Source organism: Falco naumanni, chromosome 7, assembly GCF_017639655.2.
Source record: "Falco naumanni isolate bFalNau1 chromosome 7, bFalNau1.pat, whole genome shotgun sequence".
Lineage (NCBI taxonomy): Eukaryota > Metazoa > Chordata > Aves > Falconiformes > Falconidae > Falco > Falco naumanni.
The window spans coordinates 6,330,846-6,356,644 of record NC_054060.1 but is presented as its reverse complement, the minus strand read 5'-3'; the positions used below and the strand labels follow the sequence as shown (position 1 = coordinate 6,356,644).

At 48.8% G+C, this 25,799-nt stretch overlaps 1 protein-coding gene across 1 annotated transcript in view; it reads right to left on the bottom strand.

Moving 5' to 3' along the window:
* Positions 1-10,110: 10,110 nt before the first annotated feature.
* Positions 10,111-25,799, bottom strand: part of IGDCC3 (immunoglobulin superfamily DCC subclass member 3) — a 106,698-nt gene continuing 91,009 nt past the window's right edge. Inside the window, exons 8-14 of the mRNA XM_040602566.1 lie at positions 18,831-19,078; positions 18,296-18,460; positions 13,125-13,313; positions 12,746-12,850; positions 11,128-11,266; positions 10,431-10,638; positions 10,111-10,321 (exon numbers count right to left, since the gene is read on the bottom strand). Of these exons, the coding sequence (XP_040458500.1) occupies positions 10,157-10,321; positions 10,431-10,638; positions 11,128-11,266; positions 12,746-12,850; positions 13,125-13,313; positions 18,296-18,460; positions 18,831-19,078 (1,219 nt within the window). The 3' untranslated portion in view covers positions 10,111-10,156. The remainder of the gene's footprint in view (positions 10,322-10,430; positions 10,639-11,127; positions 11,267-12,745; positions 12,851-13,124; positions 13,314-18,295; positions 18,461-18,830; positions 19,079-25,799) is intronic.

The window sequence follows — 25,799 nt, the reverse complement described above, 5'->3', positions numbered from 1 at the left end:
TGTGCATGACGTCTCATTTCTAGATCGATGTACGTGGGGTTTTATAGGCACATGTGCCCTTGTAGCTGCTTGTGGTTAGTCAATAATGCAAAAACATATGGGCTGTCGTGTACTTTTCCATGTATTCCTGTTATATAGGATACAAAAATAACTTGAGGGTTAAAAAAAATAATATGTCAAGGATGGTATTGTTCGTGCTGGATAAAATCCTGTGAACAAAGCAATTGGCATCATTTCACTTGCAAATTGAGCAGCGAAGCAAAATACCATTTATGAAACTGTAATTTATTCTAGGAAAATCAAGCACTTACAATGTCTGCTTGTCGCAGGTTAAGTTACAGAAAAGGGGAAAAAATAGATTAATGATGAACGTGACAACATTTCAGGGTAAATCATCACAGTGAAAGCCTTTGAAAAGCTTGTACGCTCCCTGCGCAAACTGGATATTTTTTTTTTTCTTTCTTCTCCTGAGAACATTAAACCAGCAATTGCTTCAGGGCTCAGTGATGCTGGCTGCAGCCAAGCAAGCGGCAGCAAGGTTCGGGGAGATCCCTGCACCCCTTTGTCCCCATCCATCTGCATCCGTGCTGGGAAGCCCTTGCTGCCTTTAGAAGCCTAAAGGCAAAGTCAGGCTCCTTATTTTTCTCCCCTGCCTGCAATTAGTCCATCCCTTAATGATCTTCTTTTTTGTGGATGTGCATATTATATTTTGGTCCTGTGCTATTAAAACCAGGCAATGTGGACAAGCAAAGTTACCCCTCCAGTGGGAACATCACCAGTGCCACCATTAGGCATCAAACCCCATCACTGGCTTCTCCCGAGGAACTGCAGGAGATGCTCCATGACCTGGTTCCTTGAAGAGGGTCTCCCAAGGTCTCCTTTCTGCCCTGGCTTTTACTCCCCATCCCTCTCAGCCCTGTTTCTTCCGACCAGGAGACAACTCTCCACTGTGTAGGCACCCCTTGATAGTCTACAGATGCTGTGGAGTCGTTGCAATGGGGATGGAAAGAAAATTCATATAATTTGCACAAGACGAGGATAGAGCTCATCAAAATAAGTCAATAGGTAATTAGGAGGTCTGGCCTCATCTCCTGACATGAGGGAGTTTCTGGACCACTTAGAGTCATGAATCCTGGCTTGGGGTTGCACTCTGGACACGTGTCTTATGTCTTTATTAAGGGAAATATCAGAAAATAGTCCTAATCCCAGTGATTTCTGCAGCAGCATCTTATAAGGTCTCACCCCAAGTGCTGGATCCCACCTTTGCCTTGGGAACAGGGTCTTGGCAGGGAGGGAGGAAATTCCTGATCTTCCAAACACAGTTTCAGATAAAGAAATTAATTAAACGGCCTCAAACGTATTATTGTCAGTGGTGACCGTGCCATGACCGGTACCCGACACCCTGCAGAGGGAGGGGGGCTGTCTCGGGGTCTGTTTTGAGGAGTGTTTGGGGCTCACGGGGTGGTGTGGGGCCCGGGGTCCCTGTGGGAGGATGGGGTCAGGCAGGCGGAGGTGGGCTGGGGTGGCCTGTGGTGGGGAGCCATGCCGGCATGTCCCCAGAAGCGCGGTGCTTTCAGACCCATCTTCAGAGGGACACCCCTTTGTGACGGGTGAGCAGCTGTGATGAGTTTGCAAGTGCTCAGCACAGGCAAGGGGACCAGGGCCAAATCCCAGCACCCTCGTTCCTTTCCCCCGGTGCTTCAAATGCCCCAGGTAAGCCCCTAGATGAGGCTTTCACGCAATTAAGATTTAATTCTGTCTTTTATGCTTTGGGTAGGCAGATAACATCAAATGCAGCAGAACGGCATGAGCAAGGGTGAGCTTTCTGTGCGCCGTTAGATCGCAACCCCTGCAATGAGCTGTTTGGGGCAGGAGTGGGTATTTCCATGATTCGGGCCGAGGCATCGCTCATCTCCCAGCGGTGCTCGCCAAAGGTGATGGTAAAACGGAGTTCGCGACCCGAGGCGCTATTGCCGGCTGTAATAGCGTGTCACGTATTAAGGGAGCATGTTTGAAACCACATTATATTATTAAAATTCATAGGAGTGATTTATAGGGGTTTTTAAAAACAGCAGCTTGCCAATATAAATTGGCTTAGGAAAGTCAACTGTAATCCACCCAGGTCCAAATAATGACATTTCCTCCAATACATCCAAAAAGCTGAAAAGCAGAAAATAATATCCAGGCTCCAGAGATAAGGCGAGCACCCAAGGGAAAGAGGACTCTGAAATATTCATGCAGTTGTAGATTGGATGGTGGAAATGGCCGTTCCCAGCGGCTGTGTTTAGGGACTGATGAATTTAGTTACTGTACCTTTATATTTATCGCTCAATAAACAAGACAAGCTCCTTTACGATGCCGAGCAGGACTAATTTAGCTATTTTAGTGCTAAGGAAATGGCTTTCTGGGCAAGACGAGGCTTTGATAGTTTTGTATGAAATTAGGAGACTTTTAATTTAGCTAAAGCAGCAAGCGTTGGTGTGCTCTGGTGGTGCCGTGAATAACAGAGCCAGAGACCCAGGTTTGGGGATTAGATCGCCCCCGGAACAGGGCTGCAGTGGGTCAGGGTGCCGAGGCCTGGTTTTGGGGGACCCACACCGAGAGCGAGCACAGCCTTTCGGGGCCGCCTGCACCTGCTGCTGATGTTCCAGCTCTTGATTTTTAAAGAATATTTTTTGAGGCAGAGACCATCGCTATAAAGGTTTTACAGCAGCCATGCTGGAATTATGTGTGGCTTCGTAAAAGTGTCAGCAAATGAAACGGAGATGCCCGAGCTGTATTAGCACTAAAATGACCTTTCAGGTAGTTAGGGCTTTATAGGATATTATAAATTCTCCCTGTGTTGGCAGGGTTATAACTAGGACATTAGCGGTAACATCTTCTCCAGCAATACCCAAGGCAGGAACCTGACATTCGGAGCCGAAAATACTCAATTTTTTTTAGCATTTCTGGAGCTGAAGAGTTGGTACGAGATGTTTCCAGCAGAAACCTGAATGTATGTGGTCAAAGGGAGATTTCTTTTATTAAAAATGAGGTTTGAATGCTCAGGTAGGGGTTATTCAAGACGACTACTATTTCCAATAGCCAAAAATCAAAGCGATTTAAGTGTATTGCTTTGGGTTTTTTATTTCCTTAGTTTCTAAGACTTTAGATTAATATTGTCAAGCCTTTTTTTTTTTTTTTTTTATTGCCATGAAGGCAGGGAAAGTCCTTTTTAATGAAAGCCACTAGCTTTATACACTACCTTGACTCCACAGCTGCTGTCTGAAGCACCATATTCCACTGAATTTACACGCAAATCCCCCAAGTGACCTAGCTCTGAGCTTCTTTTCACCTCTTGTGTTGCCACTGGGAAATAAAATTAGTTTTTATGCTTGTATTTATTATGAAGTATATATTTAGACAATCCGTGCTGCAATTTAGCAGTTTTGAGAGCTTCGGGGAGTTGTTTGAAGTGACTCTTCACTCACCTGCTTATCGAAATCCTCTTCAGAAAGTGCTGCTGGGCTCAGTCTCACTCATTTATTCCCTGCAGCCCTTTGCTTTGCTTTGACTGTCCTCTGGCATCGAGAGCAGCAGCAGGAGGGGAGGACGGGGCTGTTCCTCCGGCCAGCCCCTCGATAAATGCTCTTTTCCCAAAGCAACCTGTCCCGGGGCTGCTGGGGATGGGCTTGGCTTTGCTGATAACGCCAGGGACATGCCAGCTCCTCCAGAGGAGTCCCATGCACTGATCCTCACTTGCAAGGCAGGTAATTACTTTCAGCAGCAGCTAATTGCCTCTGCATCTCCCACCTGGCATCAAACCCCTCTGCACGCTTAGGTGAGCTTTTAGGGGCACTGAAACCATTTCTGTTACTGTTAAGATGCTCAAAGCATCAACTGCATCAGCTTCCAGCACCTCACGGAGGTGGGAACGTTGGGTTTAACCTCTCTGCCTGAGACACTGAGGCCTGTGCCATCCTGGTTGGTGGATGCTCCTGTGGCTCGGCGCTGCCTGCTCCCGGGAATGCCCATCCTGCCTCAGCCATTGCAGACCAGTTTGCAACTGGAAAAGTTTGGAGCGTGGCTTTAATGCGGGGTTTCTGCAAAAAGCCACCAGGTAGAGTGATGCTTGTTAGCGCCTGAGGAAGTGGGAAAAGCAATAGCTGAGAAAGAGCCAAGATTGATTGGAAATTAATTTGCACCTCCAAGCACAAGGTGTGTACCCTCACCCTGGAGGTCTTCATCTCAGCCACCTACACAGCTGCCAAAGAGCCACCAGCAGCCCCCAACACCAAGCACACCTCTGCTGATGGCTTAGCCTGAGCTTTACGAGTGGAACAGCACCCTCAGCCCTTAAAAACTGCATTTTGGAAGCTGCTCTTTGAGAGGGGCCAAATTCATCAGCCCCCCGCGTGAAGCGGCGATGCCCTGAGCCACCCTCCACAATCCCCACACTGCAGCTGTGCCCGTGCTGTGGCACAAAGAAAGCACCACTCAGGCTGAACCGCTTGCGCTCATTTATTCTAGCTTTATTTTTCTTGTACAAGTAGCCACAGGCTAAAATCTAAACAGAGCAAACTACAAAAAAACTGGGTTTTATTTTCTTTTTTTTTTATACAGAGCTAACAATCGTAGGATCAGTGGATTTCAAATATCAAGACAGTTCAAAGTAAGAAAGGTAGAAAATAAACAGTAGAAAAGTGCTTTGCAATTTGGGGTTTTAATATTACTCTTAATGGTTGATTCCCAAAGAGGACTGGGACAAAGGTTTAGCATCGTCTTTGTTATTACTTTATTACAAATGTAAAGATATTGCAAGTTTAAATGATGGAAATACGATCAAAGTAAAAATCCCTCTTTCCTTTGTAAGACCCTGCTCCAAAGCCCTGTGAAATCAGGCTTTTCCCTGACGTGCTGGGCTTTGCACCGGCCCCGTCCCTTCTTGTTACACGATGCTGAGGCTCAGGCTGTGCTCTCGGAGGAAACCTGGAGCCGTTTCACTGATTTCCAGTGTTTTATGGTGGGTTTTGGTGCCATGGCCCCACACCAGCAGCACTTGCGGCTGGGGGTGTAACTGTCTCCCTGCCCACAGCTCCAGCCCAAGCACCTTCCCTTTCCTTTCCTTTTTTTTTAATTTGGCAGATGAGGGAAATAAATGAGCAGGCATCAAGTTGCTAGATAGGATCTTTAATCTGCCCTCACTGGCGCAGCATGTGGAGGGATAGATTTCCAAATACTGTTTGCACAGATGAAGTAACTAAGTAGCTCCCCCTGCGTTGCTGCCGTTTGTTTTCATAAGCTTTTAATTTCCTTTTTTTTTTAACCGATCTTCCCAGACTTAAGTGCTGTCCGTCAGCTCAGAGAGGGCTCAGACACTGTGCCGATCCCTCTCCCACCCCCGAAATGCCGTGGGATGGTTATCCTGGAGGAGCAACCCCACAGGCAGCAAAAATCTTCCCTTCACCATCCAGAAGCAACAACATGTCGTAGCTTCTCTTCTTTTTTATTGCCAACTTAAAACGTACAGTCCCTTGGTATAATTTTGGGTGGAAGTTTTAAAATTCCCAAACTGGTCCAGCACTTAAATGTATCAGCATCTTTACAAAACAAGGAAGAAGAAAGATACGGTAGACAAATAAATACCTGAATCCAACAGCGTGAAAATACCCTGTCACAGCATAAAACTATTCCCTGTTCAACTAAAGACAATGTGGATACTATCCCTGAGGTAGCAGCCATCTCTGGTAAACTTGAGAGCTCCAAGAATAGGTTGTGCCCATTATGGGTTACAAACAAAACAAAAAAAACAGTAAAAATCAGCTTTCGGATACTTTACTCCTTGCTGTAATTTCATCTCACCACAGCCAGAAAAGCAAGAGGGTTTTTTTGGATCTGCCTAGAAAAGGCAGTGAGTTGAATTAGAATTATTTGCTTGGAAAAATACTAGAGGGTGAGATTCCTACCCCAAACAGGGGCGGTTGCCAACGGCTTGCACTGGGTCCAACACAGCCGTTTTATCTCCAGATAAAACTCTGACTCCTCCCATCAAGGAAAGGGGGGGGGGGGGGGGGGGGGGGGGGGGGCGGGGCAGGAAATCTGGCAAGCTGTTGCTGCAGTGTTTGAGGTGTATAAATTCCCAGGGTGAAGGGGGCACGTGCCATTAGCTGATCTCTGGCAGGCGGGTGAGGATGGGTGCAAGGCACCAGTGACGCCGCCTGGGCTGCTCTGGCTGGTGCCATCTGGTCTGGGTACATAAAACGATGCCTGGACCCCGTTGCTACGGCATAGCCCCACGCCTGCACGCCCCGGCCCTGGCCGGTGGGGTTGGTGGCTGCTGGGTTTGCACCATGGCAGCAGAGCTTTGCCTCAAGGCTCAGCAGGGTTTGTGTCCCTCCTGGGATGCTGCCCACGGCATGGGGACACCCTCCCAGCGCAGCAATGCTCCTGTTCACCCAACAGCCTGGCTGAAGCTTGAATTTTCATTTCAAAGGCCGAAGCCTTTGAAGAAGCCTCTGATGACATGAAAATGGTTACGTGCTTGTGGGAGGAGCATTTCTGACACCTGCAAAACAGCATCCAAACCACCAGCAGCACATGGGCTCCTGCAGGCCCATCTACCCAAGCCCAACATGTCTACCCAAGCCCAACATGTCTACCCAAGCCCAACATGTCTACCCAAGCCCAACCGTGCCCCCAGCACAGAACAGAACTCCAGCGCTTTCCCTCAAGCACAGAGCAGGAGTGTGGATGAACCAAGCACAGACTTGAAGTTGTGCCCCATGCTGAAACCAAGCACAAGCTCCTTTTTTTGGTTCTTTTTTCCTTCTTGTTTTACAGATTAATGGCCAGACATACTCCGGGTGATGTTTTCCCAAGTTTTCAGTCGGCATGGCTTTGCCTCCAGCCCGGCGCAGGCACTGATGAGCAGCAAGATGGCCTGTTACATGTCGCTTCTCCAGCTAAGTGACAGCTAGAGGCACTCTACAGCACAAAGCCAGAGTGTGCCGTTGTGAGGGGTTTTTTGCCCAGTTTTGTGGACTTGGGAGGCTTGGATAATTCAGGGAAGACAATGTCCTCCTGCTGGATCTCCAGACTTCAGCCTCATCCCTTTGGGGGCTGACCTGCTGCAACCATCTACATTAGGTCCCAGTGGTACAGATTGACAAGAGCGGAAAAGAAACCCTAAAAAAGAGGAAAAGCTAAACATCTAAAAAATATTCTTTAAAGATTTACATCCATCTTCAGCTGTCTCAAACCAACACACAATTTGCATTGGTTTAAGCCATCACATTTCTGCATAATGAAAAAAAAAAAAAAGAAAAAGCTCTATTCTTGACATACTATCGTATTTCAACTAGTCAAATGGCACAGCATTTCCCTTTAATAAAAGGAAGTAGTGACAAATACTTGTTACTATTACAATATCACAATAATATGATATTAAATTAATAGCATGTTCACAGCTCCAGGAAGTCTGAGCTGAAAGCTAGTCTAAATTCTGTGTTCACTTTGGCAACAGTACTTATTCAATGTGAACGTCGGCATTACACACACACACACACAAAAAGAAAATTAAAAAAAAGCTGAGTGGGAGTGGGCTGGCAGGAGGAGATTGGGTTTTCTGTGATACGAGGTTGTAACTTGAGCCGTTTGGCATCTCCTTCTCCCTCCTGCCCTTTGCAAGCCCCAGCATCCTCAGGCTCCCACGATGGGATGGGCTGTACTACTGGTCTTGCATGGTGCCACCAGCACTGTCCATGAGCATGGTCCCTTCCCAAGCTGTCTCCAGGTCCACCATCATGCGGGAGGGAGCATCTCCCCACAGTAAATGTGAGCAGGAATCGGTCTGACGGCCCATTTAGCCTCTTCGCTGGGTGGAGAAAGGCTATTTGGGGGTTTAACGTGCAAGTTTAACCCTTCAGATTTTTTCTGTCCTGCATGATGTCTACAGGAGGAGGAATTTTAATGGCAGAGGGCTACAAACACCAAGCCATTGCATCTGCTTGGGCCAAGCTGGGTGATTTGGTCTCAAAGGACAGAGTCCTGCTCACAGCGAACGCAGCCCAGCCCCAGGGCACAGCACAGGGGGAGAGACATTTGCCATATTGTCCTGTATATCGTATTATTTACACAATTATTGGTAGCATCCCAATCCCACTTGGGAAGGTGATGGGGGATGTTTCTGACACAAGGAACTCTCCCACTGGTACCATTTAAAAAAATACAATTATTACTCTCTTTAAACTTAAACTCATTTCTTTCCTAATTCCTTTCACTTGTCCTTGCAAATATGGTGACATTTGAGTTACCACCATCTATACAAAGAGTTCAAACCACCACGTTCACCTGGTTTCAACCAACCCACGCGGTAGGGAAAGGGCTGCCCTCTGCCACTGGCTGGCCGACATCCCTGTCCCCTGTGCGTGCCCCAGCTCACCCCATGGACAACACTGGTCACACACCAACTCACAAGGCTGCAGCACGCCAGGACAACCCGAACCCCACGGTGGCAGGTTGGCAGTTGGCCCCTGGAGGAGCAGGGAGCGTGCACAAACCCTCTCTTTGGTGTCGGGAGCTCCTCGCACACCCTGGGCGTGGGGAAGGGGTGGCTGCCAGCAGTCCCCAGCATCCTGCGGCGTGGGGGGCCTGCTCTGTGTCACCACCCAGGAGCCCTCCTCTGCTCATCTCTCCCAGGGAAGAGAGCCCCTTTTCAGCTCAGCTCATCCTTTGGATGATCTCCTGCTAGCTGGAAATACACTGGAGGAGCTGGGAGCAGCTCGGTGGCATCTCAAGGGGTTTTGGAAGTGCTGTATCAGTTTCCTTGCAGGTGCTCCTGATGGCAGGATGAGCTTTGAAGGGACAAGATGGTGATATCCAGGTCCTCACCTCCCAGGAGTGTGTTAAGCTGCTTGTGCTGGCATGTGCCATCAATCACCCTGGCCTAGGGAGCAGCATGCTGACAGGCATCTGAGCACCCCACACACCCTGCTCCATCCCAAGCGCACCCAGGATGAACCAAGGCAGCCACCACAGTGCCCAAAGAGCAATGGTGCCGGCGAGCCACGGGGCATCCAGCCATGTCTGTGATGGCCCCAACAATCTTTAAAGTAAAAAACCTTGATACAAATCTCTGCCACACAAAATCACACTGAAACCCCGTGACGTGTCTAAAAGTAAAGCTCATAACACTAGTGAAGCATCTTGCTTCGCGCGGGGCTGGGTGGGAGAGGCAGGAATTGGGAGAGAGGAGAGGACACACACACACACACACACTCACACACTCACACCAGTTCCTATCATGCTTGAGGTAGAACATTGCTTTCAAAGGTTTGGAAGTGCTTTAGATGGGAACGACGACAACAAAACCACCAAGGTGGCAGGTACAGAGCGTGACTGCTGAGGTAGGACCAAGCTTGTACTGACCAAGTGCTACGTTACTTGTTTTTTTGAACACGAAGGAAGACGCAGGTATTTCTGCTTCCCAGAAGACATTCATTCCGGTTGAGGTAGGTTCTGAGTTCACTCGGCTTGTCTGTCCAAGTCTTTCAGTAGCCCTCAGGCAGGCATCCTTTGACACACACACTTTTTTTTTTTAACATTTTTTCATATTATTTAGAGTCAATCAGCAAAAAAGTATCCTGAGAAATAGTGAAAGTGTACAAAACCATCAAATCCACGGAGAGACAGCCTTCCTGGGCCTCGATTTTTGGAGTCAAGTTAGGATTTCTCCAAATCCAGTCTTCTGGAAATAAAAAATAGATCCAAAAAGTAGTCCTAAAGCTGCTGATCAGGAAAAAGTCTGGGATGCCAAGAGAAGGACACTCCACCGTATCCCCAGTCTGTCAGAGACAGGAGAGTTTGCCAAACTCTGCCAAGGAGTCTTTTACTTAGCAGCTGCAGGGGAAATCCATCACGACCAGTCTCGATAAAGCCATTGTCAGAAGAAACACACCAAGAGGCCCAAGAGAGGTCAGAACAATAAACTTCAGTTTCCAAAAGGCTGTATACATATATATTTATATATATATATATAAAAAAATAAAGCAAAACAAAAAAATAACAATCAGACTGTAGAAATCTTCAATTGACCTGAGATTGACAACTCGTAAAGACACCACCAGCCGTGGGTTTGGTTTCTGGTAACTCCTACAAGAGGGTTCAAGTCTTGGCAGTTTTATCCTTCATTGGCAGAACCATGGTCGGGAGCCAGAGCAGCAGGGCTGCCACTGCGGGGGCTTTTCGGGAGGGGCTCTGGCTGCTCCTCGATGATGCTGAACTCATCCAGAGGGAGCGTGGATATCTGGGTGTCGTCCTGGGGGGCCGGCGAGCTGCGAGCTGACTGGAGAGAGAGAAGGCGACAGTGCAGTGACAGTGGCAGCTCACCAATGCTCTTAGATATGTAGCCACATCTGCATTTCCCACGGATGCTCCCATCCCGCTTGACTTACCGTTACACCCTTATCCTGCTGCTCCTGGGATGGGGATGCTGGGAATAACCTCTCCAGCTCGTTCATATCCAGCTGCTTTCCATTCAAGTCCCGGTCATCCCTGTCCCTGCGAGTCACGCCGTTCAGGACAAGGCCTGCAGCACCCCGCTGGCTCCTGGGGATCTGCGGGGTTGACAGCTGCTCCTGCACATTTTTGCACATCAGCAGCCTGAAAAATAAAAGAGATGGAGCCTGAGGGTGAGCAAAGCTGGTGCCTCCCCCTGCTTCCTTCCCCCAAGCCTGCCTTATCCCTGTGCTACGTTCCTTCACTCCTTAAATCCCTCCTATAAAGTCACGTCTCTTCCCCTCCTCATGAAAGGGCTTTTGCTTTACAGGGAGGGTCAAGGCTTGCCAGAGCAGCCAGAGTGGCACTCCTGGGAACTACCAGGTCTCTCGATGGGGACTGGAGCCGATCTGGAGTATTTGGAGAAGCCCGTTGGGTCCACATGTCTGGGAGGGAGGCAGGAGCTGTGCCACAAACAGCGCCCAGTGTTCACAGGAGCCAGGCTGCACAAGCTCATGCTGCGGGATGCGTGTCCCGAGATGTGCACAGGGAACAGTCCGTCATCACTGTGTGATGTGTGAGAACCCTGCAGGGACACCCACAAAGCATTAGGGACCGCTGTCCCACGTGAGTAGCGGCACGAGCAACCCTCACCTTCCTCTGTACCCAAACATGAGGAAGAGGATGCAGAAGATTATGCACGTGACGCCAATGTGGATCCCAATGATGATGCCAGTGGTGGAGGTTTTATTGTTCTGCTTGTCCTTCATGCAGTCGCACGGGGAATTCAGCACTGCCAGAAGAAAAGGGGAGAGGGGAGTCAGTGGTGCCATTTTCCTATTGCTCCTCTGTCACAGCACTATCCAAACTAGCCGGCTGTAACAAGGCTTTTACCATCCCATACCAGGTTAACTTCAATAAGTAGCTCCTGCGCCGTGCCCCAGCACGGCCACCAATCCCCCCACAAGGTTTCAACAGTTCATCTACTCTCTGTACTGTTTCTTCATCCCCTTCAGGCCAGCCCACCCTACTTCTTGCCTCTCCTACATGTGGGGTGCTCTCCCTCCTCCCTCTGCTTTTTCTGGGTCTCTCTTCATCCAGTGTGCCTCTTCCACACCCCTTAGAGCTATTTAACTACTTAGCAGGAACCAGCCACAGCTGCACATTATCTATGTCAGCCAACCTGCTGCCCCTGAAGCCATCCCACAGCTGTATGTTATCAATGTTAATTAACCTGCCTTCATTTCTCTACACTCCTCTAGCTTTTGGGAAGTCCAGAGCTAAAGTTGGAATCTGGGTAGTGCTGGGAGCTGTGTGTGGGGAAGAGGAGAGCAGGGTGGGGGGCCAGGAGGGTCACTGCCTGCCAAAGCAGCTCCCCTGCTCCTGGAACCCCAGGAAGGCAGTCCCAGCAAGCGTAGAGCTGGAAGGTCTGTAGAGAGCCAGCCCCGTTACCCAGGCTGCTGTTATTAGACACAACTAATGAACAAAAAAGACTCTGATGTTAATTTTTGCAATTAATGAGGTGGGAGCTGAGAGGTGGCCACCATGCCTGAGCAGGCTGATACCTGATGGTAAGCACCATGTACGCAGATACCAGCAAGATTAGTAGTTACTCCAGAACAGACAGAGAAGTAATAACTATCTCTTGAAGATACTCCCACTGGAAGGCTTAAAAGGCATCCAAGAGCAGCAGGATGGTTTTTACACATAGATGAATATGAAAGGTGTGATCACTTAGAGATTTCCTCTAGAGGTTTCTCCTTTTCTGCCACATAATGCAGTGCTCATGCTCTGCAGCCCTTCTCCTTTCCAAAGCCACATGTTCTCCCTTCCTGGTGCCAGTGAGAGTCAAAATATCCAGGAGAGCGGAGATGCTCAGTGCATCAAGTCTCACCCGAGGATGGCAGCTCTCAGCCTATGCACAGAGCTGTTCAGGTTTGTTCATGTTCATGGCCTCACCTCTGGCTCAAGATTAGGGGTCAAAACTGGCAATTATAGGAACATTTTCTTTTGACCCTTAGTGAAAAGTCATCAAGTTGGACTGGCCAACAGGGCTGGTGCCATGTGGCAGAGAAACCACCTCTACCAGTACCAGGTGCTCCCAGCCCCGCAGAGGTTTGCTTCATCATTATTTGTGCTGCTGAAACTAAATGAGTAGCTGAAGGGGAGATGGGGCGTAGAGCTGTGTGTGTCTGGGGCATGTGTCTAGCCTCGCCACCTTCCTGCAAACCGGTTTTCACAAACCACCACCAAGACTGACATCCCGTCTCACCTGTCCTCTCCACAGTTTCCCTCAAGGACACAAAGCGGACAGTTGAATTTCCATCCCCATGCTGGTTATAGGCAAGGAGCTTGACTTCATACACCACTGATGCATCTGTTTTGAGGGAGACACAAGAAGAGCATTTCAGGGTTAATCATTAGCGTTACCTCCCGGAGTGATGCCTATTTAGGAAATGCACATCTTGCCAAATACACAAAAGATGCTGCAAGCAAGCACCTGTTCCTGGGAAAGCACCCCAAAACCCTGGGGAGAGCTGCAGCACCTCTCATTTAGTGGCTGTGCAACACATCCAAGCTCTCTCATGCTAATCGCAACAGACCTTCGCAGGGTCGAGAAGGGACATGGATCAAGCTGCCACCATACTCACCCAGGTGGGTAATGTTGTACGCTGTTACATTGCTGGGCAGTAGCACTGGACCTGTGTACTGGGAGAGGTGGACCTTGCGGTAATAAAGCTTGAAGCCTTCATTCTGGCCCAGTTTGATGGAGGGCTCCCATGTAGCCTGCACGGCGGTGCTGTTAATGACTTTAATAAAGAGGGATGGCATGGCTGGGACTGAAACAGAGAGAGAAAGACAGTGGGTTGCATGTGCTTTTCTAGTTTGCATGATGAGAAATTCCCCAGCAGCCTTTCCCTGTGGTCGCTGTGCCAAAGAACGTGCTAGATGAGATACTGAGAAAAATCAGATCAGCCCAGATCCTGGTTTAACAGCTTTGAACTTCTTCAGGGAGCTGTAGGAGTGTCCAAGGGTTTTCTCTGCTCAGTTCAGCAAGCAAAGAGGCTACTTTTACACTCCATTGCAATCTGATGCTCAGCTCTGTCGGGTCAGGGCAGGAATGCAGTGACTTTGGCAATGCATTCCCAAACTCCACTTTGTTGCCCTTGCCCTGAGGGTAGTGAGGACCTTTCAGAGTGATTAATCCCCCAGGGAGGAAGGAACCAGAAGGGATGGAGGTGGAGACATCCATCTTAAAAACATGCTAGGTACCTGCACTGACTTGCAGGGTGCGTGGCAGCTTGCTCTCCCCACTGGCTTTAAGGAGGGAGGTTTGTGATTCTGTGCTGGGGGCTGAGGAGAGAAGGGGGGCATCTTCGTTAACAGCCCTAAATAGCTGAGATCTCTGCACAGCTGTGGCTGGCTTGTTTTGGTAGGCAGGCACTTACCTGGCCTTAGGGGCGCATGGGGGTTTAGCTGGGAAGATGTCCCTGCTCCTGCCCGGTGTCACCAAGGCCTGATTCAAAGTCCACCAGGATGCCTTTTGCTCCAGTCAATGCCCCAAACCCCTGCCCTCATTCTCGGGGTGTGCTGCAGCATCGAGGGTGTCACCAGCCATTCCCTCCCCTGGTCCCCAAAAAGCTGCCTGGTCCCATCCTGCCCCATCAGCCCAGGCTGAAAGGCAAAAATATTTGCAAACCAAAGCCAATTTCGTGCTGCAGATACCTGGGTTCTCCAAAGGTGGTTCTGCACCAAACCCTGCCCCGGCGCCCTGTGCAGTGCTGGGACACACAGGACCACGCTAACCCCAAGCCTCTTCCTTCCCCTCTCCCTCCCTTTCTCATACACTGAGCACACCAAGGCAGAGATGTGTCTCGGCAGGACATTTCACTGATGACTTTTTTTCCAGCTCATTTCCACAAAACACCCCCAGGCCAAATGCTCCCATCAGTTCCACAGCCTTTGGCACCATTCAAAAGGTGCAAAACACCAGGCGCTGCAGGGTCTGCCCTGCCCAGGGCTCTGCTCCAGCACTGGGAGGGAGAAGGGCTTCTGGGCACTGCTGTACCAGGCAGCCAGCTCAGCTCAGTGACACCCTGCAGCAAAATTATCCAGCAGAACAGCCCCGCTTCTCCAGCAGCCTCTGGACTTTGAAATAGCGCTGTTTTTCCAAGCCCACATGACTACAAGCTGAAAAGTTCCCAAATATAAGGATTGCTGGGCTTGCATTAGACTGATGCTGCTTCTTGTCTTTGTTTTTCCCCAAAGGGTCTCTAAAGGATGAGCAGTGCAAACCTGGCCTTTGGCAGAGTTCAGCACAGGCATTGAGTGAGCAATGGTGAAAAGCGGATGAAATGTGGCCGTGTCAGTCTATGACTGGCGAGAGCTAAAAAAAGGGCATTTCCTCAATTTAATAGTAAAAGCAAAATCACACAGCACAATGGTTTGCCCTTTTCCAGGCACTGAGAGCTTGAGCTTTTCCGTGAGATTAAGGGGAAGGAAAGACATGTCTCCTGGTGAGCAGGAGGGTCTGGGCAGTCCTGTCTCTTCCCAAAGTGATGCCCTCCTTCAGGTTGCAGAGGTTTTGCCCGATACCCTCCGAATAAGCATGGGGAGAGGAACAAGTCCCTGCTGACTGGTGAGCATCTCCACACAGATTCAGAAGGAAAGACTCTGAGAGCCAGGTGTCTTGGGTCAGGTTAATGAGATCCCATCTTGCCTGAGTGCTGCCAATGGGAAAAAATGGCTGGAAGTACTTCTTCTTGCTAGGATTTATTCTGATGTGCATGTCATTGATGGGAAGGCTGTACATAGCAACTTCTGGGTGCAAAACACAGTAAATTCTATTTATACCAGAATGTACCGTTCTTCCAAAGGCTCCATGTTTTTGCACTCCAATTAAACACTCTTTCTAATTCTTCCAGTTCCCTCTAGGGCAAAATTAGGAATTGTCTGGATCCCCCCTCTGAGAAGTTGGACCCTTGCTTAAAGCATCATTTTCCAAATCGGTGAAAACGCCACAGAAAGGGAAATCGCATTATCCCATGGACAAATAAACACTGATGTGGGCCATCCTGATTTGTGAAGAGTTGGCTTTATTTTATGGTTGCAGAGCCTTACATTTAATAAAAACCACAAGAATATCTCTCCTTCAAAGTATGGAATATATAGTATTTATTCAAATTTTGAGTATATATATGTATAATATTGATTATATGTATGCACTCGCAGAATGCATGTGCTGTTTATAATGTTATTACACAAATAAGTGTATACAGATGGAGTATATCTCTGTGTGTGTATAAATATATGTACACACACCAGTGTATAGGTGCTTCACAGAAGTATATATAAGACATAATATGGATCTACTATAAGTGAGGCATCTCCCTCATGCTAAGGGCTGGGATACTTGTTTTCCTCTTCCGTGCTGTTTGGAATTTTCCCCAGGTCATTTCAACTTTCTTCTTGAAGGCGTCTTTAGCCGAAGATGACTAAAGGAACAGTCTTCATCCTAGAGAAATGTCAAAAAGTCCTGGAGAAAACCCTAAAAAGCATTAAAAGACAAGAACAAGGAGTGTGTGCTGCTTAATGAAGCAGAGAGAGTTTGAGATTTAAAATACCACAGCATTTGTGAAATGGCATGAGGGAGAATGACGGGGGGAGATGGGAGGACCTTCCTAGTGAGAAAGGTTTATGGAGGACAAGGTTCACTTGGGTAGTTTCTCTACACTCTTCCCTTCTACTTTCCATCCAAAATTATTACCGGCACAAAGGAAGGAGCATGGTGCTTCTAGAAAGCATTGGAGGTTTCAGCCAAGCGCATTCTCAGCATATTCCTAGCCCTGAAAAGCTGACCTCCCTGAGCCAAAAGCTGCCCTGCTCCTCAGCACCTTCACCATATTCCTGCTCCAGACAATACCAGTATAACATGGTCACTCAGACCAGTCTCCAGCTGGCAGCATATCTGCTGACCACTCCGACAAGCACTGCCCTGGCTCCGCCAAGCTGTCCCTGACTGCCAGATTCACCCCCTGTGCCCTTTCCATGCCAGGCTAGACATGTCAGTGCGGTGACGTGGGGTCCTGCCACCATGGGACTTCACACACATCTCTGCACATCTCACGTGTGTTGCGCTGAGGCAGGATGAAAACGCCGAGACACAGCATGTCGTGGAAATCCCATCCCTTTTGGAGGCTGTTAGCACAGATCCAGGGGCTCCCCGAGGCCAGGGAAGTCACCTTGGGAAGGCACAGGGTGAAATGGCTTGGCTGTGAGAAGAGTCAGATCTGCAATGAAACCTTAATTTGGTGACAAAAGCCACTGGATCCTGGCTCTCTGACCCCCTCTCTCCTCTGTGAGCAGAAGGCAACAGGCAACCAAGTGAAGCAAAGCTAGAACTGGGGGTTTTCAATCTCTTCTTATCTTCCTACAGGGCAAACACAAGCTGGGGTTGGGTGATCTTAACCAAGCCAGCTTGTCCTGAACATGGACAAGCTCCATCCTGAACACGGAGCTAACTGCTGAAGCTTTGTTACACAGGACAAGCCTTTTTTAAAGGATAGCAGAGCAGGACAGCAATGCCTTGAAACTTCAGACAGCCAGGAAATTTATGATCCCATTACTAGATACCTAACTATTCCTGTTGTGATTGAAGGCAATAATGACAAAAACTCCTCTCTCGCTTGACCCGGACTTCTGCAGAAACACCCAGCTCCATGAAGCATGGCTGGCTTATAGCTCCAGTAGCTGAACTCAGAGCATTGGGTCAAAGCATTTCAAGTTTTGCCTTAGTCCATCCTTCTGTCTCTAAACTGGAAGGAAAAACAAACTCCAGGGATGACTGATTCCCTGTGGAGTACCAAGGAAAATAAATTTGCAGGGTAACAACCCAGCAGGGTGAGGATTTATTGGCGTTGTTGTTTAAATGCTGTAGTAAACATCTGCAAGGGCTGAAAACAGAATGCAAACTGGATCCCCCAACTGGAAGTCAACACACTCTTCCATTTGATTCTAAATAACATCCTCACACCCAAGGTCCTCTCTGCTGCAAATTCGTAATTATTGAGTGCTCGTGAGATTGATGCAACACTCCTAAGAAATTTGTCTCCATATATGAGACGAGCCAAGATTCAGAGGTGCTGGAGAGGTACGTGAGCCTCTAGGAAAACATTCCTAAAATGCTGGCTGAGAGATCACACTGGGGCTCTAGTTTCTGTCTGGTGTCTCTGCAAGGGTCCTGCATTACAGCACCCACTTTCTTACTGGGGAAGCTAACTGGTGGCCACATCTGGGAGGCCAAGTCAGAGGAAAAGCCTTGGAGATTGCTCTAACTGAAACGGAAGGCTGCTCCAAGGCAGGGATTTGTAGGTCAGGACAGCTCAGTGTGATTTTCCAGGGTAGAGAGAAAAAACCCCAAATTTATAAAAGTGTGGCACCTATCAAGTAAAAGCTGTGAGTACCAGGGCTGCTGGAGGATGCTGAGATGCTGCTTGAGCAGGAAATCTGCATTTAGCAAGCAATTTAGGAGAAGCCCAGGGCAGCTGCAACGCACGAGACCAGGCAGACTTCCACTCACCCCCTGCTACAACATCAGCTGTGAGAGGCAATGCCGCATTTAAGTCAATCAGTCGACTCCCATGTAATGATACAAGTGAGTTTTACACAATATCCCAGAGCATGAGCAAGAGCAGGAACAAGGAGCATCAACACCACAAGCTGTGTGCCAAAGCGCTCTGGAGTGGGTATTGGGGTGACTCGTGCTGCTGCTACACACAGTGGGTTTCAGCATCTGACAGTCCAAGTGCAAAGTGTTCCTTACCTTCTCCCAGCGTGCTCACCACTGTGACTTCTGAGGCTTTGCTGGCACCCCGGGAGGTGTAAGCCTTTATATAAAAGCTATAGCTGGTCGAGGGCTCTAAATCAGTCACTAGCTGCTGGAAGGTGCTCTTGCTAACAGTCTCCTGATACTCCATCTCTACAGGGTCTGAAGTGCAAAGAAAGAGAGAACAGAGCGACGTTAGGCTTTGCAGAGACCAAAGAGACTAAACAGATGTTGCAAGTAGTAACTTTGGTCACTAAGGAGGATGAGTATCTACCCACATCCTTTTCTGCTTACATTTCTGTGTGCACCTAAGTGAGCAGCAAGATTTGACTATGCAGCTTAACCCTCCCCACCCTTTTGGTATTTACAGCAGCATTACTGCCTCATCTCTGTCTTTCAGAAACAGGGAGGTGATGGAGAACGTGGGTGAAAGCACTGTCTACTGCAGTGCAGACCTGGTTTACCTAGTGGGCCATGTTGCTAAAATATGGGAAGGCTGAGGATGCTCTGGGCAGTGGGTAGAGCACTGTACCTGCAGCTTTCCGAATGTGCAGCACGTAGCCGATGATCTCCTTGGTGTTCTGCAGAGGCTTTTTCCAAGACACCTGGATGGTGGTTGCAGAGACTGTCTCAGCCTTCACGCTCTGTGGAGGACCGGGCAGCCCATCTGCCCACAGGACTGTCAGGCGAGCGCTGGCTTGCGTGGAGCCGGCGCTGTTCTCAGCGATGCACTGGTAGATGGCTTCATCTGCCTGGTTGATCCCATAGATGGAGAGAGTGCTGCATGGGGACACGAGAGGGACAAGCATCTCACCGAGTGCTCTGTGGTGGGCATCCCTCCCCTCCAGCCATGCCATGCCCCCCCACATGTCTCTGTTTCCACAGAAAGTTTCCAGGAAGCTGTGGGCTGGTCCTTTTGGAGAAGGAAAAGCCCAGGAGGTGGATGCATCATTCCCCAGATCCCATGACTGGGCAGAGTATCTCTGTTTCAGCTTGTAGAGACTGCGGTTCAAGTACAGGCAGCTGGGGACACAGGGTGTGATGGGTAACGACAGGATCTGAAGCCCTGAATTCAGGAAGATCCCAGTCACACAACAGAGATAGCTCTGTGGCAAGTCCATCCATACACCCAAACTAGCTTTAACTGGCTTAGTTCCAGTACATGCCAGTGAGACCCATCAAGGCACTGCACACAGTTGCTAAGCCATGTCTAATCAAGCACAGCCAGAAAGCCCTCTGGTGATGCTCTAATTGCATTATAGCACATTAGAGCAGTCTTAGGGTAACATTGGGATTAGCCGACTTATCCAGCAGGGTTACAGCCTCAGCTCTTGCTTCTGCATTTTCAGAAACATGATCACCATGAGCCAAAAGCCAAAGCTTACAAACAAGACGCAGGTTTTGTCTGCAAAACCTCTGAGCGCATTTTTGATGCTGGCACATCAAGGCTTGCTCACCCAGGGCAGCAACCAGAATGGTTCTTCCAACCTGCTCTTGGGGGCCTCCACATCAGGCTTAGATGCTATTTTCAGCCTCCAAGTTAAAGACAGGCACTGGCTACCTGGTGGAAAACATCCCCAAAGGAGGGGAGAAAGCCAGCCATGTACCAGCTTCCCAAACGGCTGCATTCTTGAGCACAGTGCCCATCTCCGCACCACCTCTGGGAGGGGTGTGTAGTGGCTTGATGGGCACAGGGACAACCAGACTCCTCTGTACATGTGGCCACATGAACTGAAGGCCCTTTGTGCACTGCATGACCCTCCAGCAATGGTTATGTACAACCAGAGCAAGTTCAGGGCCAGTCTAAGGGTTACAATGCCCAATATCTTTCAAACACCAGCAAATATTGACTCAGAAATAACTGTGTAACACCTTAGCTCTGTCTTGCCATTCAGCATGCAAAACAGCTTTTCTTTATAACATTTGTTCACAGACAGAGACCCATCCATGAAAGCTCTGCTCTCTCCAGGGCTTGCGCCCTCCCTCAGAACCAAGCCAGGAACAACACGATTCAATTTGTGACTATCCAGCAGACACAAGGCCACATAAATAAATAACCAGTGTGTCTCCCTTCCAAAACATGGGGTGGGGAGTCTTACTACACTGTGCCCAGCTCCAAGTTGGAAATGGAAAGGCAGCCTTTGACATTAGAGATGTTTTTACCAGCCCTCAGGCAGCAGCTCAGGATATGATAAAATATGCTCACAACGCCCTTAGTGCTCGTAGGATGTTCTCACAAACAGGGCACCTTCGGGAAAATTTCAGAAATGAAAGTCCAGTAGGGGCCCAGACTGGACCACCTAAACCTGGTGACAGCTTTGACACCACTGTAAATAGCAGCGTAATTGTATTTGTTACTGCAAATTGTGGGGATTGACTAGTCCTATGGATAGGCTACAGGATATACCCCCCCAGCACTGTATAAAACACAACTCATCACTGCCTCCGCTTCCATTTTACAGCATCACCTATATATGCCCCACTCTTGATTAACCCCTATTTGTGCATCTGTATCTCCAATTCTTCCCAGTTCATTTGAACTGTGTTTTGCTTCTGGCTTGGCGTGAACGTTGGGAGATCATGATGCCTTCAAGTTTCAGCATCATCTTGTTGGCTTACACCAAAGTTCACACAAGCTTTTTGGTTGCTGTTTTTCTGTATGAAATTACCTGAACCTAACCAAATCCACATCTGCTGCTTACTTCTAGGGAGAAATAAATTATTTTCTTCTCCTGTGGTGAATTCCAGGTGGACACGGGACTTGACTGCACATGAGTAAATCCCAAGCACCCCTGCTGATGTGAGGGGCATTTCACGGCTTTTGGGGAGTCATAATCAAAGCTGCCTTTTATGCAAATGAAAAATTGTACATGGAAAGTAGAAATGATAAATAACCTGCCACCACCTGCCTGTATGTCAGAACGAATGCTTCCTCTAATTGCAGCAAAATATTGGTCTTCCTATATTAAAATTTATTATTGCTGTTGATTTAACATTCATATTTCTGCCTTGCAAATTATCAGGGCCATGGTGAGTGAGCAAATGTTTAACAGTCATCTATTTATGTCCTGTGCCTTTGTTTCCTTGGAAACATTGTAAATGGAATATCAAATGTGATGGTTTCAGCTGATATGGTGATTTTAGAGAATCAGCCCTAAGCTCCTCTCATAGCCACGGGCTCAATGTATCTGATTAAATGGAAGGTGAAAGGCAGAGCAGGGAGGGGGGCACAAGGAGGAAGGACCCGATGTGTGGCTCAACTGTGTCAACAAGGGCTGATTCCTGTGAGGACAGATGGCAGAAGGCAGGATTACGCCATCTGAAAGCTGTACTTGCAGCTCTGCACAAAGCAGATGTGTGGAAGGAGCAGCAGCGCTTCCTTCTGCCCCATCAATGCCGGGATTATTTCCATGTGGCCACTGTGCATCTGGGCACCCAGGAGCAGCCAGGCCGGGCTGGCACACAAGTCGAGAGTGGCGTTAAGCTTCCCAAGCACAAAGCAGCCCAGCAACAATGAGGAGTATTTAGGCTCCACTGCCTCCAAGTGTATTTACTTGTTTTACATGGAGAGAAACATCTTTCTCCTGGGAGGACTGGGAGGTGAGCAAAGCTCCTCTTGTGCGACACAGATGACATGCTGGATGCCAGTGGTCCTGGAGCAGGACAGAACTTGGCTGCTGGGACCTGGAGCTGGGCAGTGTCTCAGCCTTCCCAGCTGCCTCTCTGCAGAGGCCCCAGGGTAGCTGGTAACACTGTCATGCACAGTTAAGTCAGAAGAAATAAATAAAATCAATTTCCTCAGAACGAACATGGCAGGTAGCTGGAAACTTGCTTCAGGTTTTGAAAAGTTCATTTTCATTGAGATTTACAAGGCTGTGTTTTGATGTACCGTGCAATAAGAGCCTTGGCCATCCATTTCCCAGGGACCACATTACCTGGAATGATGCGCAGGCAACAGGGTCAATAACACAACTGGCTTTTTGGTTGTGCCTATAAACCTGCTAAAGGAGCAGAAACCAAGTGTGGAGAAGTTGACAGCAGAATGCCCGGCATCTAAACACCAGCTTCCTGAGAATAAGAGTTTTCTCTGTCTCTGTCGGTCCCTCTAACACCCACAGGCACAGCTCTAGAGGAGGCTGCTGAGCTCCCTGCAAGCCCCAGCGTGAGCACTGAAGCTCACTGGTGACAGGAGGGCAGGAGCTGGCAGTGAGTAACATGAACTGCAGCATCATCCCAGTGGATACCTCTGCTGTGCATCCACTTTTGGCTTAACTAATGACAAATTCTTTCTGCTTTCACCCACCACATCACACCCTGGGATGCAGAGGATGCAGCACGGCAGGGGCAGTGCAGCTTTCCCAGGTTTTGCTGCTTTTTGCCTTTTTCTTTTTTTTTAAGGAAGCTCAAACAAAAGGAAAATATGTAGTTGCCCTGTGAAGAGGCACAGAGCGTCTCTGTGCATCAACCATCTGAAATATGCAGTGTCCTTTTATTTCTTCCCGTCAACAGGAAAAAAATCTGTCACTTTGGGACATCTGCTGTTGGAAAACTTTCCCGCGAGTGCCAGACTGGCAGCGCCGTGAGCACGTCAGACAAGGCGAGATGCCAGAAGGCTTTCTGCTGGTCACCAAAGCCGCTCAGCGAGCCGAGGGCTCCATCACATCTCTGCACAATGCCCTGACAGGCATTGATGGAAGTGGGGAGAGGAGCCACTGCAGATTCACACCCGGCTGAGCTGAAGCAAGAAGCCTCCGCTGCTCGAAAGCCATGGTATTCCCAAGCTGTCTTCCCAGTTCATAGGCAATCAGGATGACTGATCAGGCTCGGGTCAGGGGTCTGGGCCAGTGACCGGAGATCGGCTTTCCAAAGGCTCCTCTGAAAAAGTCTGAGAACTGAAGGAAGCCTCTTCATCGATTCAACAGCACAAAGAAGAGGGGCCCATCTGGAAGGATATCAGCATGCGCGCGCACACAGGCGCACAAAAGAGGGAGTGTGATGAAATTAATGCAGAGAGCAGGCTGTGGCTAGCGGGGAGAGCATTTTAAGTGCTGGCAGCTACAGAAAGCCACCAGCACTGCATTCAGATGCCCCGTCCCTGTGCCCTGCTCTGCCTCCATTTGTTATGGGTCGTCTTGTGCCACGCTGTGTCAAATGAACCGCTCCTGGGCTGCTGGCAGGTGCTGTGCTGGAGAGGAGCATTTTTCCCTCCAGTGCTGGTTGTTGGCGGCTTTACAGAAATGCCCTGTTTTTTGCAGGAGGTTGGCTCATGCAGGCTGAGAATAAGGTGCAAAGCTTGAAGAGTGATACTCAACAGCCCAGAGCGACAGTGCGTATCATCCCCAGCCCTCTATAAGTGTGTTCTTACACCTCCAAAAATTAAATATCATGCAGGGCTTCCTAGGTGACATTGCGTCGTGCTATGCAGGAGAAGGAACCCTTTCCATACAAATCGGTTTATATTTAACAGGTACCGAAGCCCACTGTCCAGGATCCCACCTTGATTCTGTGCTTACAGACCCAGGAGCGGTTTCTGGACGGATGCTGCTGGTCCCAGCAGGGTGCACCATGCAGTAGGGAACCAGCTCATCCTCCCTGCTGGTGCCAGATGAAAGGGCTGGCAGACTCTCAGCCTGCAAAGCTGTTTAGAGATGTTGCTCCTTCTCATATCCCTGGGAGAGGATAGAGTCTGGCAGGACAGGGATTTGGCTGTACGGTGTGTTTTCTGCAAATGCGATGATGTAAACAGCATCACATTTGCTACAGGAGGCACAGCAGTGGCACTGTTTCATCCTGAAATGCTGATCCTTCTTTGCTGGCTTCATGACACATGGGTTTGCACTGTCTTGACATGACATGTACTGAGCTCTTCTGGGAACTGGCCACTGCTCAGGCACCACATTGGGGACAAACAGTGGTTGGCTCAGCTCCACAATCCAACCAAACACCGAAGTCTGTAGCTGGGTCCCTTGCTTCAGCTCTGGTCCACATCAGAGGTGGTCTGAGTCTTCCCAGGTGAGGAAGGTGGAGCTGTGTCCTCCCATCCCTGCAGAGCTGGGAAGCGCACCCTGGCACAGGCAGGAGACAACAGCCAGAGCTGGCTGCTCCTTATTATGTGATCTGGTGAACACTTCGGCTGCCACTCAATCTGTTTGCACGAGCCAGAAAGTGCAATCGCAGACTTAACTGAATCCTGTCCCAGGGATGAGAAGAAAAGTCTTTACATCTGCAGGACCACAGAGAAGCACAAAACATCTCAGGAAAAGCTGCTGGAAGGGAAGGCAGATGAAATAGATAGTCCTACGTATGTTGGTAGGACTGCTAATGCAGATAGCTGGGAGAGCTATGTGCTGATCAATGGAAAGTCCCCCAAAACTTCTTCCCAACAAGCGGCATGAGTGTTGGAGAGGAAAAAGACCCAGCCTAATCCGTGGGAGGCTGATTTCAGGCTGCCCCACAATGGGCTTAGTCCTGCCTTGAAGGCTCCTGTGTAAGGACCATTCTCTGCAGATGTATTTTGCTGTATGCAACAGCCTAACGAAACACTTCAAACCCCAAATTGGTGATACACTTCAAGAGCAGCTCAGTGGAGCAACAGAGAGAAAAACTACACAGGCAACTTGGTAGCATAATAATTGCAGCCACGTGAGAAGGAGAGACTGATGCCTGTTTCCATCAGCTGCTCTTGGGCTGCTGTAGATCTCTTTCATGGGATATGTCTGTGTGATCCCAGTACAGGATCCCTGCTTGGTGCAGGGAAGGTGGGATCACACTGATGCTCCACTTCTTAGTGAGGTTTTTGGTGCTCATGCAGAGACTCTCCTTGCAAAGGCCATTTCCACGTGTCTTCCAAACAAAGTCAAACCCATAAATTATTCTTAAATCAGGAGCAGCTGGTTCACATCCCAGTCCTCCATGTACTTATTTGTCATGCTTCTGGTAACCGAAATATGATTTGCTCTATGGTACCCTTCCCATAATCACCAACAGTCTTCAAACTTACTCCATAAATTATCGGCAGGCTTGTCTGTTCTCCCTTAAGGTGTCCAAATCCCTACAAATTCAAAATTTTGGGTGTGTGTACCATGAAGGGAGGTACAAACACATCTGCTTCTCTTTGCACTGAGCTAACGTGGGGTTTATAGAAAAAAAAACCACCTTGGGAATGACAGGCTCTAGTTTCCCTGGGTTTGGTACCAAAAGGGCTGTCTAGTCCCAAGTGCTTGGATGTTTGTGCTTGAATATCTCTCTCTGTATCTGCACTAGGATTAAGCAGCATGAAAAGTGCAAGAAAAACAAAGTTGTCTTGAAGTTTGTTTATTTATGGAGGAATATTCTTCCTGACAAACCTCGAACATTCACAGCCCTTGAAGTGAGTCATTCCCAGAGCACTAAAACAAGTGCAAACTAGTGAGGAAGAATTTTAAAAGGAGATAGTTCATAAGCAAAGGTCACTGAGGAGAGCAAATGCCACCTGAGGCCAGGTTCTAACGAAGACTTTTTC